This window comes from Neophocaena asiaeorientalis, unplaced genomic scaffold, assembly GCF_003031525.2.
Source record: "Neophocaena asiaeorientalis asiaeorientalis breed wild unplaced genomic scaffold, Neophocaena_asiaeorientalis_V1.1 scaffold135, whole genome shotgun sequence".
In the NCBI taxonomy this organism is placed as follows: domain Eukaryota; kingdom Metazoa; phylum Chordata; class Mammalia; order Artiodactyla; family Phocoenidae; genus Neophocaena; species Neophocaena asiaeorientalis.
The window spans coordinates 1,538,395-1,557,592 of record NW_020175190.1 but is presented as its reverse complement, the minus strand read 5'-3'; the positions used below and the strand labels follow the sequence as shown (position 1 = coordinate 1,557,592).

General features: G+C 42.5%; 1 protein-coding gene across 1 annotated transcript in view; it reads left to right on the top strand.

The window, feature by feature from the left end:
• The first annotated feature begins 2,301 nt into the window (after positions 1-2,301).
• ROR1 (receptor tyrosine kinase like orphan receptor 1) overlaps positions 2,302-19,198 on the top strand; it is a 127,574-nt gene continuing 110,677 nt past the window's right edge. The window contains 3 exon segments of the mRNA XM_024764746.1: positions 2,302-2,379; positions 2,381-2,738; positions 3,398-3,428. Of these exon segments, the coding sequence (XP_024620514.1) occupies positions 2,302-2,379; positions 2,381-2,738; positions 3,398-3,428 (467 nt within the window).

The following is a 19,198-nucleotide window of genomic DNA, read 5'->3' as shown; positions in this document are numbered from 1 at the left end:
CTCTTACCACTGTGGAGACCTCTCTGAAACCGTGCAACTCAGATTGGGACTCGAACCCAGCCTAAACGCATATTGGGACTCGAACCCACACACCAGGACTCGAACCCTGCCAAACCCAGGTTGGGACTTGAAACCCAGTCTTTTAATTGAGATTACACACCTGGTCCCAGGACTTAATGAAGCTCAGGTTCTTGATGTCTTGTCGCAGAAAGACTTCAGTGAGAGACAAAATGATAGGTGAGAAGTAGATTTATTTAGAGAGAAACCGACTTCACAGACAGAGTGTGGGCCATCTCAGAAGGTGAGAGGACCCGATACATGGGGTGGTTAGTTTTTATGGGCTGGGTAATTTTATATGCTAATGAGTGGGAGGATTATTCCAACTATTTTCGGGGAAGGGGCAGGGATTTCCAGGAATTGGGCCACTGCCCATTTTTTGGCCTTTTACGGTTAGCCTCAGAACTGTCATGGCACTGGTGGGTGTGTCATTTAGATGGTAATATATTACAACGAGCGTATAATGAGGCTCTAGGTCCACTGGAAGTCGAATCTTCTGTCATCTTGGACCTAGTTGTTTCTAACCAGTTTTTTGTCATGTCCTATGGCTATGTCATTCTTTTAAAGGTTGTGCCCTGCCCCCTTCCCTCCTGTTTCACCTCCATCTCAAAGCTGGACCCATGCTACAGAAAGGACAGGAAACAGGAGGTAGCCTCAAGGAGAAGGGCCTATCAGAGGATATCAGGTCAGTGAGGTACCTGGCTTCTGGAGGGAAACCATAACACCAGCCAGAACACATAGCTAAAGGTTAGACCCATTAACCAGACAATCCTGGCTGGAGTCAGGGGAAGATCACAGCCCTGTGGGTGTGTGGATATGTGTAAACCCCAGCTCTTCTTTAAGGAAGAAGTTTGAATTCTGTCTCCCCTCCTCAGTGTGGCTCAGGCTACCAAAGCAATCGGATGGGGTGGAAAGAGCTAGGTTTTTGAGCCAGAGAGAGCTGAACCAGCCCTTGGCTCAGCTGTGTGGCCTTGGGCAAGTCACTTAACCTCTCTGATCCTAGGTCTCATTGTTGAGCAGCGATGACAATTCCTCCTCCCTTGTGGGGTTATAGGGCAGGTAAATACTAAAGTAAAGCCCCTGGCATATGGCAGGACTTAGAGTCTATCTGTTCTTACTACTGTACTAACCAGCTTGGCTCAGTTGAACTTTGTTTAGGTGCTAGTCTGAGCCTGAGGACACAAAGTCGTTAGTGCTAGAAGCTTTGGGCACAATGTACATCTTACTGTGTGACCACAGGGCAAGTCAGCTAATCTCTGAGACATCTCCCCTGCAGCTGGGCATCATGATACTTCCTGTGCCTTTCCTACCTCACGGGGTTATTAGAGGATAACAGGAGACAGAGTAAAAGGCATTGCACAGAAGTTGTTATTATTATAAAAATAATAGATCACTGATTAATATATATGAGTGCTTACTTTTCGCCATATACTAGTTTAAATGCTTCCCATGCCTTGCCTGATTTAATTTTAATTTTTTTTTTTTTTTGCTTTTCATCTGATTTAATTTTAATCCTCTCACAGTTTTGCCAGGTAGACGGGGTGGAGCAGGGATTCACTACTAAGGATCTTGGGGGTACTTTCGGGATACTGATGATGTTCTGTTGTTCTATATCTTGATAGGGGCATCGGTTACATGGGTACATGCATTTGTCAAGGCTCGTGGGGCTGTGCAATTAAGACTGATACGTTTCATACAATATAAATTATATCTCAATTAAAAATTGAATGCATAGAATAATATATTGTAATGTGTTGCGGTTGACATGAGTAACATATTTCATTGCCTCTCACCACTTTGTCTGCCAGCAGCCTGGCCTTCATAACCCTTATTATATCATCACTGACAGGAAGATTTTCAGCATCCTTCCCAGTCTTGGGCCATGTGGATATAAATATATTGCTCCTACCTTTCCAGTTTTTCATACTTTCTCTCTTATCAAAAGTGGACAAACTGGTAGGATCTTTGCCAGAATGTTAAGAGGGATGTCATTTCGGGATGATGTAAATTTTACTTCTTTTTCTTTTTCACTGTATTGTTTGAGTTTGTAACAAGAAGCATGTATTTTTTTTTTTATACTCCGAAACACAAAAGCTCATCTTGTCTTGGCCAAGAAATGTATCCATGGGTACCACATTGTCATTTGAAAACTTTGGGTTTTATACCATGGTTAGTAACAAATTTCCTTCCAAGCAGCAGACTCTATGGGTAATTGTTTAGTAGTCACAGGGTCTCGGTAAAGGGATGATTTCAACCATCCCTTGTCTGTCTCCACCATGCCGCTCCTGTTCAGTCTCTCTGTGGTCTGGGGCACACAGAGTTGAGTTTGGGTTGCTTGGAGGTACTCTCCAGCAGTCTGCCCCTCTCACCTGCCTGCTTCTCCCTGTGCACAGAGTCTTACCTGGCGCTCGATGAACCGATGAATAACATCACCACGTCCCTGGGGCAGACGGCAGAACTGCACTGCAAAGTCTCTGGGAATCCGCCTCCCACTATCCGCTGGTTCAAAAACGATGCACCTGTGGTCCAGGAGCCCCGGAGGATCTCCTTTCGGGCAACCAACTATGGCTCTCGGCTACGGATTAGAAACCTCGACACCACAGACACGGGCTACTTCCAGTGCGTGGCGACGAACGGCAAGAAGGTGGTTTCTACCACTGGAGTCTTGTTTGTCAAGTTCGGTAAGCAGCTTCCTACTGGGGATGGCCTTCGGCCCTCAGCCTCCGCGGGGGTGAGGAGGTCCTGGGTGTGCCCAGCAACACAGAAGCTGGTCCTCCTGTACCCATTTTAGAAATAAGTAAACCAAGGCCCAGCATTTAAGTACGATGTTCACGGTCACCCAGCCAGTAAACTGCAGAGCAGGAGCAGGGTCCAGATAGGTCTGACCTCAGCCCCAATTCTAAGTCACCGCATCAGTGAATTCTTCTCAACAAGAATGTTCCTTGTCCAGAGAAGCTGGGAAGATTTCCAGCACTCAGGCCCCTTTTCTGTCCAGCTGCCATCACAGACCCCTGCCTGCTGTTGCAATGAACGTCCTGGTGCTCATTCAGCCTCCCACTGAAACTCGCTGCATCTCGTGAGGATGCCTACTCTGACTCATTTTTTAGCCCTTGTCTTAGCATTTTTCAGGCTCTGAACTGTGGGATATAGACACAGTCTCACTGGTATGTTTTTTCATAGAGGTGGTTGGGGGAGCTGGAGCAAAATAATAAATTCCAGAAAAATAAATATCACCTCGGGGTGGCTGAGAACTTTAGTCCGTAATGGCTTGACTGTCCTGATGTTCACCCTCCTATAACCCAGACTGACTGTTTCTTTTGTTTTTCTTTCATTTCTTCAGGCCCCCCTCCCACTGCAAGTCCAGGGTCCTCGTAAGTACTCAGATCTTCTTTCTTGTCTTTTTTAAGCGCTTCTCCAGAGTTGCTAGGGCAAAGGCAATGTTGTCCTCTGCTTGGGTCAAAACACTGTGTTTCCAGATTTCATTCCATTTTGCCCTGCCCTCATTCCATTTTGCTTTTTCTTTGATATGAAGATTCATAGGAGACCAGCACTGGCAGTAATCTCAAGCATGGTAATGTTGATTCTGAGCAATCAAAGCAAAAAGTCTACTTACATGTACTATTTTAAAATTAAGCTAACATTTAGTTACAATGGATTTGGTAAAATCAAACCAAAAAAATGAAACACTGCTGGCTTAGGAACCTATACTCTAGTCTTTGCTTAAAAGGATCTGTTCTCCGTTTCTGCAGATATTTCTGATGCTTTAGTTATTGAACAGGTCATCTGTTGGGTGATCACTTTATTTTTATTCCCTTTAAAAAACTCAGGCAGAAGTTCTGACTCACCTAGGAGAAGAAAGCCCTGTGTCTGGATGAGAGTTACATGGAAGTTTGATTCATTTTGAGTCCCTTATTCATAGATCTCAAGATCCAGTTTCTTTAACTGACACTATTGTTGATACATTTTTCCTTTTCTGGCTAAGGGAATCTCTTCTTTCACTGTAGGAGCATTCACTTGGGATGTTTTTATTTATGTATACTTTTTATTTTGGGGGAGAGACCCATTTATTAAAACCCTTGCTCTGCAAGAAAATATATTCCATATTTTGTAGATTTCTGAAGTAAAACTTGCCAGGTTCTGCCATGAGAGCATCAAAATGCCTGGCCTTGACTAAACCAATGGCAAGTACAACAGCCGCTTAATTTGCTCTAATCCTCTCTGCGCCTCTTAATTACAGTGTGGGATATTTAAATATATTTGTGTGTTCCTGGAGGCCCAGTGGCCCACAGTCCCATTAATAAAACAGGTAACGTGTAAAAATAAACATTGGCTTTCAGCCACACTGTTCTGCTATTTCATCAGCCAATTAAAGGCAACTGTTAAGAGTCTTTAAAATCACCCAAGTGCTAACTGCATTCTACTTGCTCAGGTAGAAAATGCTGATTCATCTTGAAACAGATCAGAAGTGTGGTCACTGTGCCTTGCATTTCTTTCTCTTTTTTTAAAAATAAATTTATTTATTTATTTTTGGCTGCATTGGGTCTTCGTTGCTGTGCGCGGGCTTTCTTTTTAGTTGCGGGCTAAAAAGTAGTTTAGGGGCTACTCTTCGTTGCGGTGCACAGCCCTCTCATTACGGTGGCTTCTCTTGTTGTGGAGCACAGGCTCTAGTTTCGCGGGCTTCAGTAGTTGTGGCACGTGGGCTCAGTAGTTGTGGCTCGTGGGCTCTAGAGCGCAAGCTCAGTAGTCGTGGCACAAGGGCCCAGTTGCTCCACGGCATGTGGGATCTTCCAGGACCAGGGCACTCACCCATGTCCCCTGCATTGGCAGGCAGACTCCTAACCACTGCTCCACCAGGGAAGCCCTGCCTTGCATTTCTTAAAGTTAATCTTTTTTTTTTTTTTTTTTTTTTGATGAACTCACTTATTAGTTGATATGTGGAATCCTTTTGAAGTCTTATTTAAGCAAAGATGAAAACTTTTGTTACTGGCTGTAAAAATGCTTCCCACTCCGGTACCTTATTTGTTCCTGTTAATCTGAGTTTCAAATGTTGTTGATAATCTGTATCCTAGGTTGAGTAATGTGGTTCACTAGTCTGCCTTTGCTATTAAGCACTGGGCTGTTGACCTTCTAGCTGTTGTATTTGTATCAGAGTTCCTTTTTTTAGTATCAGAATTATTTTTAAACCCTTTTATGTCCTTACTTGAAGTTTTCATTCTTTCTTTGCTGCTACCTTTCTGATGAACCCAGTCTATCTTTCATGGTTTTTAATTTCATACAAAGATAGTATTCTGCTTTTCTGAGCTGCTATCTGTGGAAAGGGTATTGAAGTTCCTTAAGGATGCTCAACCGTAGCTAAAAGTATCCTTTGATGTCAGGCAGTCTGTTTTATGTTAGCTGTCCATTTATCCATCATGTTAATCGGCAATAGCATGAAATGTACAGTTGCCATGTTTTCTTGGAGGTAGCTGCAAAAAAATACAATCAAAGTTGGAAATCCTACAGGGCCTTCTGCAGCTCAATCTTTATCCTCAGTTTGGCATTTTGATACCCTTTTCTCTCATTCCCTTAGAAACTGGCGATGTATCCTGCTTTTTTCTCCTTTCTCAGCTGCCACCACTTACCCTATCTCTAAGAGTTCCTTTCTTCCTAAGACTTACTCCCAAATGGAATGCTAGTTCCCTTCTCTATCCTCATAGCCCTCAACCAGCAGCCAAACCTCCCTACAAGGGGACAGGCAGGACGTAACAACATAATAGCCGTGGGGAATATCACAGCATTTAGGAGTGCTCTGAAAGCCTTTCGTCAAACTGCACAGTCCTTTCCCAATGCAGGAGTGAAGTGCAGTTATAAGATTGCTCTGTTTACTTGAAGGTAGCACCACAAGAGTTACTGCAAGGAAACCAAATGCAAGTTCATGACGCACCCTGACATTTGGAACAGTGAAATATATTAGGTGTATGAAACCTGGTGAGAGCTGAGTGCCCACTGAGGCCACAGGGCTATATACCCCTGGACTGGGATGGGCTTGTAGGGCCCTGGGGACTATGGCCCAGGAAGGCAAAGTATGTGAGGCACTCACCACTGCCTCTAGGGACTGCATCAGGTCCTCACATGAAGCTTCCAGGATGGCATTTTAGTTTGTAGTAGGAGCAAGTTAGAGCTGTTGGTTTGGCTTCTGTTCATAGCTGCAGGCTAGCTTTCTTCTGTCATTCCTGGGTCCTGCCCACCTCTAACAATTATCGGACCTGGGGCATGAGCACAAGTGGAGGCCCACATACCACACACGTACATATTTAAATGTTGTAAATCAAGCTAGCAAACTGCTCAGTGAAATATGTTCTGTCCTCCCACATTGACACATATACCTTCATAATGACAAAAGTTAAAAATACATGCAAAATTATGGTTTGTATATGACTGGAAGCCAGGTGCTATCAAAAATGACTACTTGGGCTTCCCTGGTGGCGCAGTGGTTGAGAGTCCGCCTGCCTATGCAGGGGACACGGGTTCATGCCCCGGTCCGGGAAGATCCCACATGCCGCGGAGCGGCTGGGCCTGTGAGCTATGGCCGCTGAGCCTGCGCATCCAGAGCCTGTGCTCCACAACGGGAGAGGCCACAACAGTGAGAGGCCCGTGTACCGCAAAAAAAAAAAAAAAAAAATGACTACTTAACTCATTCTTCTTCATGCCTGGATATTCTGTAAAGGGGGCCAGAGATATTATATGTAATTCATAGATTGTTATGTATTAGTTCCATTAAAACTTTTTGTATTGCCTTCATTTCAGCAGAATGAATACCTAATGTTGTTCTAAACAAGATTTTCACATAGTGTGTATTCTTTTGACATTCTTTGGCTTGTAGGTGCATCACCCCATTTTCTGCTTTGATACTCGCATGGCATTCTCCCTGTGTGTGTCTCCAAATTTCCTCTTTCCATAAGGACACCAGTCATATTGTATTTGGACCCATCCCAATGACCCCTTTTAAGCATGATTACAGGGGTAACAGATTACCTCTATAATCAAGTTACCCTGTTTCCAAATAAGATCACATTCTGAGCTGTTGGGGATTATGACTTCAACATGTGAATTTAAGGGCACACAATTGGACTCATAACATGTAATATTACAAACTTTTTCTTAGCCATGTGAAACTGTTGCAAATATACTCTCATTTGTGAGAACTTTCAGAAGCACTGATTGGAATACAAAGCAAAACAGGCAAATGGATGCTCGGTTATACTGGGAATGATAGTTTGTTGTACAAGAATCTATTGCGTTCAGACTGGGAAGAAGAATTTGACAAGTTGATTAATTTATCTTTTCTCTTACTGAAGTGCTTTTTCTTTTTTTTTTTTTTTCTGTTTAAGCTTAAGAGGCTGTCTTTTCTCCACTGTATATTCTTGCCTCCTTTATCAAAGATAAGGTGACCTGAAGTGCTTTTGCCACTGCAACCCTTCCTGCTCTCCAAGCAGTGTCCATCACTTCCACTGGCAGTGGCACAACTCACAAATCTTCACAGTATACAATCATGGTTGTCTTCTGTTTCAAGGACATAGGGTAAGAGATGTTAGAGAAGGGATCCCTAGGACCAGAGCAGTGTTAGTCGGTCACAGGAGTGGATGTTTAAGGCTTGGATCACTGTGCCAGCACTTAGTGCCAGATCCCAGAGAGTCCCATGTGTACTCTACGCTTATTCAATTTATTTTCTATGTACTTTTTGTATGTGGGCCCGGGACAGGGGCCTTCTTCTTCTTTTTCTGTTTTTTTTAATAACCATTTTACTGAGGTATAGTTCACATGCCATAAAATTCACAATTTTAAACTATAAAATTCAGTGTTTCTAATATATTCACAGTGTGGTGTAACCTTCACTACTATCTTATTTTAGGATATTTTCACCGTCTCATAAAGAATCTCCTCCCAGTCCCTGATAACCTCTTGTCTGCTTTCTGTCTCTATGAATTTACCTGGTCTAGATAGTTCATATAAGTAGAATCATACAATATTTGTCCTTTTGTGTCTGGCTTCTTTTATCTAGCATACTGGTTTCAGGGTTCATCCATATTATTAGCATGTGTCGGTACTCCATCCTTTTTTATGGCTGAATAATGTTCCATTGTATTCCATGTTTTGTTTATCCATTCATCTCTTGGTGGACTTTGGGGTTACTGCCACTTTTTGCCTATTCTGAATAATGCTACAATGTTCATGTACAAGTTTTTGTGGGGTGTGTGTTTTCTGTTCTCTTGAATGTATATCTAGGAATGGAATTCCAGGGGCATATGGTATTTCTGTGTTTAACTTTCTGAAGAACTACAAAACTCTTTTCCAAAGGGCTGTACCATTTTATGTACCCTTTTATACTCCTACAAAGAATGTATGAAGGTTCCAATTTCTCCTATGTTCCTTCTATTTATTTTTAATTATTATAACCATCCTAGTGGATGTGCAGCTGTTACTTTCTTTCATTGTGATTTTGATTTGCGTTTTTGTAATGCATAATGATGTTGGTCATCTTTTTATATTCTCATTAGCCATTTGTATGACTTCTTTGGAGAAATGGCTGTTCAAAGTCTTTGCCCATTTTTAAATTGGGTTTTTTGCCTTTTTATTCTTGAGTTGTAAGAGTTCTTCACATATTGTGGATACTGTACCCTTATCAGATATATGACTTGCCAGTATTTTCTCCCACTCTGTGGGTGTCTTTTCATTTTCTTAATAGTGTTCTTTGAAACAAAAAAGTTTTAAATTTTGATGAAGTTCAATTTATTATTATTTTTATTTGGTTGCTTGTGCTTTTGAGAAACCATTGCCTGATACAAGAGCACAAAGATTTATTCCTATCTTTTCTTCTTACTTTTATAGTTTTATTCTTATATTTAGGTTTTTGGTTCACTTTGAATTAAATTTTGTCTATGGTATGAGGTAGGAATCCAGATTCATTCTTTTGCACATGGAAATCCAGTCTTCTCAAATCCAGTCTTTTGTGGAAAAGACTATTCTTTACCTATTGAGTTGTCTTGGCACCCTGTTAAGAACCAATTGACCATAAATGTATGTGTTTACTTCTGGACTCTCAATTCTACTCCATTGATCAATGTCAATATTCTTTATGCCAGTTCCACACAGTCTGGATTACTGCAGTTTTGTAGTAAGTTTTGAAATCAGGAAATGTGAGTCCTCTCTTTCAGTCAGTGTTCTACTGGAAAAACAGAGCCAGAGATTTATTGCAAGGAGTTGGCTTATGTGATTGTGTGGGCTTGCTAGCCAGGTCTGAAATCCATAGGGTAGGGTAGGGTGTCAGGAGGAGCAGGCTAGACTCTCCTCGCCAGGTACTCATGCTGCAATCTATACATATAATTTCCTCTTCATCAAGGAAGCCTTACTTCTGTGCTAAAGGCCTTTCAACTGATTGGCTCGAGCTTACTCATTTATGGAGGATGATTCCCTACAGTTAGTCAGCTGACTGTAGATGTTAATCGCATCTACCAAGTACCTTCACAGCAACACCTAGACTAGTGTTTGAATAACTGGGAACTGTACCTTGCCAAGTTGACACATAAAACTGACCATCACATCCTCCAAAATTGTTCTTCTTTTTGAAGATTTTTTTCCCCTATTCTGAGTTCCCTTGCATTTCCATATGAATTTTAGGGACAGCTTGTTAATTTCTGCCAAGAGGCCAGCTGGGTTTTTGATACCGATAGCATTGACTCTATAGATCAATTCGGAGAGTATTGTCATCTAAAGAATATTGAATCTTCCAGTGCATGAACGTGAGGTGTCTTTCTACTTAATTTCTTTCAATAATGTTTTGTAGATTTCAGTGTACAAGTTTTACTCTTTTATGTTAAATTTATTCCTAAATATTTTATTATTTTTCTTGCTATTGTATATGGAATTGTTTTCTTAATTTAGTTTTCAGATTATTCATTCCTACTCTGTAAAGATACAACTGATTTTTGTAAGTCGATTTTATATCTTATACCCTTACTAAACTCATTTATTAGCTCTCTGTGTATATGTGTGTGTGTGTGTGTAGCTTCCTTAGTATTTTCTATCATATGATCATGTCATCTGCAAGTAGAAACTGTTTTAGTTCTTTCTTTTCAATCTAGATGCCTTTTATTTCTTTTTCTTGTCTAATTGCTGTGACTAGAGCCTCCTGTACGATGTTAAATAGAATTCGTGAGAAGAGACATTGTCTTTTCCCTGATCTTAAGGGAAAATCTTTCATGATGCTAGCAGTGGGTTTTTTGTAGATACCTTTTATCAGGCTGAGGAAGTTCTGTCCTTTTCCTATTTTGTTGAGTATTCTTTATTATGAAAGGGTGTTGGATTTTGTCAAATGCTTTTTCTGTGTCTATTGAGATGATCACAATTTTTTGGTCCTTTATTATATATTAGTGTGGTGTCCTACATCGATTAATTTTTAATGTTAAACCAAGCTTACATTCCTGGAATAATTTCCAGTTAGTCATGATGTATAATTCCTTTTTATATGTTGCTGGATTGAGTTTGCTAGTAATGTTTTTGAGAATATTTGCATCTATGTTTATAAAAGGTATTGGTCTGTAGTTTTCTTTTTGTATGATGTCTTTGTCTAATTCTGATGTCAGGATAATACTGACCTCTTAGAATGAGAAGTATTCTCTTCTATTTTTGAGGAAGAGTTTGTGAAAATTCTTCCTTAAGTGTTTGGTTAAAATTTACCAGTAAAAACATTTGGGCCTGAACTTTTCTTTGTGGGAAGTTTCAAAATTACTGATTTGACTTCTTTACTTGCTATAGGTCTATTCAGGTTTTCTATTTCTTTATGAGTCAGTTTTAGTGGTTTGTGTCTTTCTAGGAATTTGTCCATTTCATCTAGATTATCTGTTGTTGGCATATAGTTGTTTATACTTTCTCTTATTTTTTTAAAATTTCTGTAATATTAGTTGTGATCTTGCTCCTTTCATACCTAATTTTAGTAACTTGTATTTTCTTTTTTTTCTTGGTGAAACTAGCTAGTCTAGCTAAAGGTTTGTCAATTTTATCAATCTTTTCAAAGAACTGCCCTTTGTTGAAAGCTGGGCATTTAAATAGTGTAATGTGGCAACTCTAGAAATCAGATCACCTCCCTTCTCATGTTGCTGTGTGTTGTTGCTGTTCCTGTTTGTTCAGTGACTTTCCTGGAATAATTCTGAAGAGTCTATATTACCCCATCATGTGTGGCTACTGAAGTCTCTGCTCAGTTAGCTCAGTGATCAGCTAACAATTGGACAGAGATTTCTTTAAACCCATGTCTCCCATCCTTTGCTGAGGGGCCCCATGTGTGTTTGGGGGGATTACCCTTAGCACTCCAGCAGTTTATAATTCTGCCTTTGCTGTCATTTCCTTCTTGAGCATGGCCTCAAAGTTAGCCAGGGCTTTCTCAGGTCTTTCCTGGGCATGCACACAACCCCTCACATGAGTGCATCCTCTACATCCCCAGGAATATGTCAGAGGTTTTCAAAACCTGCCTATAAACATCTCATTCCTTAGATCCTCCCTTTGAGCTTTTGAGCTTTTTGGCCAGGCTCTTCTTTTCCCCAACTGGTATTGTTACCCCAGACAACTATGAGTTTTTTTCAACAAATGTCCTGGAGCTAGGGCCTTCCCACCGAGAAGCTCTGAGTCCAGTCAAAAGAAATAATCAAGCCCTGTGAATGGGGCTTTTCCACAATGCTGCTGGACAGGGCAAGTCATGCCGGTTCTCTGGAGATGTGGCTTTTGAGGCGCTCCAACCCATCTGCCTCCTCCAGTGACTGCTAGGCTGCTGGCCTTCACAGCTGCTGTTGGGGGGAAGCTGCTGCTTTTCAAGGCTACTGCGGAACTCAGATAAGGGAGATGAGAATAGGGCAAGTTAAAATTCCATAGGGCTCTGATCTTACCAAATTTAAGTGTTTTTTCTTGAATAAATGCTCCTAAGAGTATTACAAGCCTTTGGCTAATTTCCAGAGTTAGGAAAATGTTGATTTTTCACAATTTTTTTTGCCACTATTGATGCTTTTATGGAGGAACAGATTTTTGGAGGTCCTTACTCTGTCATTCCATATTCCTGCCTTCACTTGGGCATCTTATTGATGTCACGGACAATACAGGGTGGGTGCTGTCTTAGGAGTCCAGTGAGGCCCCAGGGTATGTTCCATTTGATGACAGCTTCCCTTTGTTGAATTTCTTCCCCCAGTAAGGCAACGGATGGGATTTTTTTACATACAACACCTCTCTGCCCCAAAACAGCTCTCCAGGGAAGATGTTTGGAGCCCCATATTATTGAAAAGGCTCACAGAAGTTAAATGGCTTTAATTCGACCTAGTTCATATTCGACTTCTTCAGTTTTAATCTTTTGGGATCATTAAATTTATTAGTTGACCCCACTGAGGCCTGGGGAGCACCAATACGGTATCACTCATGTTTGCCTGAGGTCTCCTGGTATATATCTTGAGCCTTCTAACAGGCAAACAGATCCAATACAGCAAGCACTAAGCATTAGTTCAGTCCAACAAATAGTTATCAGTCACCCACAAAATGCCAGGCTCTTGTCCAAGCTCTGTGGAAACTACAAAGACCAAGCTTTTCCCTGCAACTGCTTAGCCAGTGTGTTGGGGCCTTCCGCTGCCTCAGCAAGCGCTTCTGACCCCTCCAACCCCTCTTCCCCATCTCCCCTGCCACCCTCCTCTCCGCCACTCTCATATCCCATTTGAATTTCGTACTAAGGCCGCTTAACCTTCTTCTGCCCTTGTCTCCTACAGGCGATTTCTCATCACAGAAACCAGAGTAGCTTTTAAAAATGACTTCTGCCCTATTAGGCCCCTCTCCCCCCAGGAATCCCCATTTGGATTGATTCCCAACTTCTTGCCCTGATGTGTAAGGCTCCCTGCCTCCCTCTGTGGCCTCCCACCTCTGACATTCAACTCCAGCCACACTGGCTGTGGTTCTGTTCCTTGGACTCTCCAGGCGTGTTCTGCAGGTCCTAGTATTTCTGTGTTACCCCTTCTCTCTACCTGGAAGGCTTTGTTCCAAGATCTTGGCATGACTCGCTCCTTCTTGTCATTCAGTGCTCATCTAAAATGTCACCTCCTCAGAAATGACCCTTGAATCTGAAGCAGCCCCAGGCATTTTCTATCATATAACCCTGCTTCATTTATATCAGAGTTTTTATCACTACCTAACATTTTCTTTTTTTATTTATTTGTTTGTCTACAAACTAAGCTTCATGAGGTCAGGGCACTGGCTGCTTCATGTACCAGTCTATCCCAGTCCTAGAACATAGCCAGCATTCAGAAAATAGTCACTAAAAAAAAAAAGGGGGAGGGGGGTGGGGAGAAAAACAACATGTAAGCATCCTTTTCTACAAGGTGGCGATAACAGTACCTATCCTACAGGATTGTCATTGGCAGTAATGAGACTATGACTATAGAGTACTTAACACCTAGTAGAACTCAATAAGTATTCCTCCAATGAGTGAGATAATATTTGTTGACTGACTGACTATACTGTTCCACTATCTTCTGACACATGAAAAATCCCAGCATGGGGCCTGGTAGATAATTAAAGTGCAATGAATTTAAGTTATATTTCTTTTCTTTAATCCTGTCAGGTCTCCTGCAGAATCAGTCTGTAGAAAGATCATGATTTTAAAAAAAGTATCTCATGGAGTTGTTGTAAAGGTTAAATAATAAGATGATGTGTGTAATGTAGGTAGCACTGTACCTGGCGCATATTAGAAGCTTCATAATATTGACTGATGTCAGCATCATCATCACTGCTATTTTAGCAAAGAGGCTATGCCTTCTTTCCAGCTAGAGTCCCTCTGGATGGTAGATCCTGTTGTGAACACCAACCAGGGACCTTGAAGCCTTTATTCCCTTGCCTCTCATTGGCCTTTGGCTTAAGTCCCTTTCTGCAGAAAGACAAAGTGACCAGCTTTTGATGAATTTTTTCCTTCTCTTATCTCAGCCACAGTGAAGAAGTGTAGCTGGGTGCCTGCCCAGCCCAGGAAGTGTTAATGTAATTTTTAATTCAAGATAAACTTAAGGCTAACTTTCAACACAGTTACTCAGGCGGTTCAAAGGTGGAGGTGCCCTGCAGAGGGGAGACAGGGAAGTCCCTCAGCAGCTGGCCCAGGACACAGGGGGCCATGGCTCCAAGTGAAGTAGCTAACCTCCATCTCTTCATCAAACCGCTTGAGACACAGTGCTCTGCAGAGAAGGGCCAGAGGGAGGGAATGTGGAGAGATTAGATAAGAAGGATTTACCGATCCCACTGGGGGATGGATCCAAAAGTACAGAAGGTTGAGAAGCCAAGCTCTTATATCCCAATCCACCCCCATCACTCAACAATTCCACTGTATGACTAAGGTGTGGAAAGCTTCCAATTAGAACGATACTTGTGAACATTGGCAAAGTGTATCTGTGTGTGCAGGGCACATTTAAAGGGAGAAGAGGGAAGATAAGTCCTTGCTTTCTAGGAGCACATGCTCTGAAATGAGCTTCTCAGTCTACGTGTTAGTCATAAATGTATCCCCACACCTAACACAGCACCTAGCACATAGTAGGTGCTCAACAAATGTGTATTAAATTGAATATCTAAGAGTCTCTGTTCTGAAATACTTTCTCCACATATGGCAAGGTTTTATTAATTTGCTTGACACATTTTTATCTAGTTCCTTCTATGTTCCAGTCTTCTGATTCCTAGAAGCTGTTTTTAAGTCATACAAGTGGATGCCAGGCAACAAAACCAATCTAAAAGTCCTCATTCAACATGATTTATACTTTCCTTTCCTGTATTCATGAGCTCTAATATCAGCTTCTGCTATAAGTTACAGAGCAAGTACCTTTCTCAAGAAATAGTAAACATCTCTACCGCAATTCTGGCTGTGGGTGAACAGGAAGCCCCAGAGGAATCAGAGTGTGGTTTCGAGCACTACTTCTTAAATTACTGTGCTTTAATTTCATGGAAATTCTTAAATTAATTTACTTCTTAAATTAATGTAGTGTAGATGTAAGTCACCTGGGGTCTTGTTAAAATGTAGATTCAAAAGGTGTGGGTCCAGGGGCTTCCCTGGTGGCGAGTGGTTGAGAGTCCGCCTGCCGATGCAGGGGACAAGGGTTTGTGCCCCGGTCCGGGAAGATCCCACGTGCCGCGGAGCGGCTGGGCCCGTGAGCCATGGCCGCTGAGCCTGCGCGTCCGGAGCCTGTGCTCCGCGACGGGAGAGGCCACAGCAGTGAGAGGCCCACGTACCGCAAAAAATAAAAAAGGTGTAGGTCTGGGGTGGGGCCTGAGGTTCTGCATTGCTAGCAGGCTCCTAGCAGGTACAGGTTCTGGTGCTGCTGGTCCACAATCTTTGAGAAGCAAGGGTCTAGAGAAAAGGCAGCTGTCTGGATTCTAGTCCTTTCTGTGTCATTCACTAACCAGTGACCCTAGACAGAACGCTTACCTCCTTTGGGCCTCAGTTTCTTTATTTGCAAACTGAAGTACCTGAGTTCAGTGTGATCCAAGAGTTCTTCTAATGCTTAATTTTATGGCTCATTGGCTCAATTTGCTGTTTCCTTTATTATAGCAAGATGTCTTCGAGTTCTGAATGTCATGCAGTTTGCTCTTGCGTTCTCTTTCTCCGCTTTGAGGTGTTAATTGTCCTCTTTTTATCTGACATGTACATCCATCCTGCCCATTCCAAGCATGATGGTGTATAGTTAGATCAATCAGTGAGAATGATTTTGCAGAGAACTTCCACATAGGAACTCTCACCATCACCACCACCAGATTCTGCAGTGGTGTGATATTGTGCCCTTCTGGGTGAAGAGGAAATAACTATCCGTTCTGCTGGTCAGTAGCAGGCTCTGCTCGCCTCGGTTAAATAGAGCAGCATTTTCCTGCCGTATTTCTTCACTAGGCTCCTGCCTTGAGGGCTGAGTTCCTCTGCTTAAAGTTAAGCAAGGGGATCACAGCAGGAAACAGTGTGATGTAGTATTGGAGACAGCCCTCTGGTGTCTTCACGCGGGCATTTTTTTTTTTTTGCGGTACGTGGGCCTCTCACTGTTGCGGCCTCTCCCGTTGCAGAGGACAGGCTCCGGACGCGCAGGCTCATCGGCCATGGCTCACGGGCCCAGCCGCTCTGCGGCATGTGGGATCTTCCCGGACCGGGGCACGAACCCGTGTCCCCTGCATCGGCAGGCGGACTCTCAACCACTGTGCCACCAGGGAAGCCCCACGTGGGCATTTTTAAAGCACTGGTCAGATGACCTTGTTGCCTGACTGGCAGGCCCTGAAGGCTCATAGGAAAATAAGGACACTGGTTTGCATGTGTGACTTGTGAATACAGGGTCATTACTGATTCATATACTCATAGAGCTTTACAAGAGAAACAACCAAATCTTACAACAAACACAATAAATGAAATGTGATGAATAATCTTGACTCTGCTAAAGGTTGATGATGCTACTCAAAGATCAGCAACAGATAGAAGCTGCAGCCATGCCTAGACTGGCAGGACAAAGGGTAGAGGCAGTTTTACCGGAGCCTGGGAATAGGGTCATCTGTGATGGTCGAGATATTGGCAAGCCTGTCCCGTGGGCACTGGGGCTCCCCCTGATCTCCCAGGGCAGAAAGAAGGGGGAAGGCAACTTGGCTTCTCCCTTCCTCCCCACTTCCAAATGCCAGCTAGTGCCTCCCATTAGGGGAACTCTACAAGAAGCCAGCTGACACAGGAAGCCTGAGAATTGCAGCCTGCAGAGGTCACCTCCCTTGTGCATGCTGAGCTGAGCAGGGGAAGGGCGAGGAATGAATCTGAGGGCACATAGCACCAACATTAATACCCCAGATTGATTTCCATGCCACTGGAAAGCTGGGGTGGAGGCAGGCTAGGAGGCAACTCTGAGTCAAAGATAGCATATTCAAAGTTGCTGTCCCTGCGTGATCTTTGGGTGGAACCATCCAGTGGACAGTTTGGGTTGTGGAACTGGGACCTGGGATAGAAATCAGGACCGAAGGGGTAGGCGTGGTAGTCATTTTGCCTAAGTTGATGGGCAAAGCTTTGCAGGGGGTGAAATTCCCAAGAGAGATTGTAAAAATGAACAAGAATAAGAAGACCCCTTACATTTGTATGACTGTAATTTTCAGAACCTTTTTTCCTATGTCTTTTGACCTTACAGCCATCCAATAGCTTTGACAGCATAGCCTGGTGCTCTACTTTCCTGCCTAGAAATATAGACAAATTGAAAAATGATCATGTCTGTGCTTTTTCTTATCATAGTAAGTTCTTTTAAATTGTGTAGAGAGGTGCTCAGAGTCTAGACCTCAATGTTTATGAACTCTTGGAGGCTAAAAACAGAGACAGAAAACTTGTAGAAATTTGCTTCTTGGGACTCTACAGACAGAATTTGCTAATAACTGGGGTAAACACGTACTGAGTGCTATTCTGTTGAAGAAACTATTGCTCTGACTGAACTTTCTCTGAACTTACAACATCATTCTCATGATTTACTGACTTCTGAACATTAACACTTAGGTCTCTGAAGAAGAGGGTATAAAGAATTGTTTTCAGTTAAACAAAAATAAAACAAAACCAACAACATCAAAAGAAAAAAAAAAAAAAAAAAGAGTGCTATTCTGTGCCAGGCATCTTTCTAAAACCTTGCATGAGGATGCACTCATCAAATCCTTTGGTGTAGGCATTATTAGTTCCCCATTATACAGATTAAGTAACTCACTGTGTCTTAGTCAGTCCAGGCTGATGTAACAAAGTACCATAGACTGGGTGCTCTTTAAGCAACAGAAGTCTATTTCTTACAGCTCTGGAGGCTGGAAGTCCGAGATCTATTGATAGTTGCTAACATGGTCGGGTTCCGGTGAGAGCTCTTTTGCAGGTTGAAGACTGCTGTCTTCTTGTTGTATCCTCCTATGGTGGAAAGAGAGCAAGAGAGCTCTCTGGAGTCCCTTTTGTAAGGGCACTAATTCTATTCATGAGGGCTTCACTCTCATGGCTTAATTACCTCCCCAAAGCCTTACCTTCTAATAACATCCCTTTGGAGGTTAGATTCCAACACATGAATTTTGCCAGGACGCAAACATTCAGGCAATGCACTCACTCAAGGAGACACAGCTAGCACAGGATGAAGCCTCACTCTGAGACCAGGCAAGTGGACCCCAGGGCTCAGGCTTTAGCCAGTCAACTATATGCCTCCTCTGTGGGGAGACAATCCGTTGATGAACTCTTACATGAATCACACATTAGCTACCTGACGTGTCTGACTGCTAAAAGGACTCCCGGCACTCAGTTTACCCTCATGAAACAGTCATTACAGGCAAGGGATACAGCACAACAACAGCAGGATGTGGATATGCAATGCAGGGGGTCCAGAGATCTCAGGCATAAGTTTTGTCTTACAGCTGGTTGCACAGGACACCCTTTGTCTCAAGATCTCAAACCTCTACTGGCCTGCATGTGAAGCACCTGGGTATCAAGAAGCCCAAAGTCAGCTCATCGTAGAGGTCCTTTCTTAGTGAGCTGGTCACATAGGCACATTCCAGTCACGTGACACAACTCAACCGATGAAACCCCAAGACCCCACTGAAACCAGGTGCAAATCATAAATCCAATTATTTTTACTAAATGATGCTGACAGGCCAATATACCCTGCCCTAAGTTGAACTCATGGTTACAGACCATCATTTATCTTTAGTAAATACATTCCATAGTGATTGCCAGTGGTTGGTAGCTTTAGAAGATTAGCCGGGATCAATTCAGACCAGCTGAGATTAACCCATGCTCTCCAACCCTCTTGGCTTTGCTTAGTGCATAAGTCAGGAACCTACTGCTACAACTTGGACAATGGTGAAGTAACCTAAATGTGAATGCTTGCCATTGGGATGGGAATTATTCTATAGAGAATGGAAAAGCCATCATTGGTCAGTTCTTACAAACATCTGTTACTTCAGCAGATGGCCTAGTATTTCTGTAGCCAACTTCTAATGTCCCTACCCTTTGCTGAGTATTGCAAGACTGTACCAGGTAGCCGTTCTGTGTGCTTGCATGAAACCCTAGCTTTGTCTCAAGGCCATTAGAATATAATATGATAAAAAAAAAAAAAAAAAAAAAAAAAAAAAAAAAAAAATA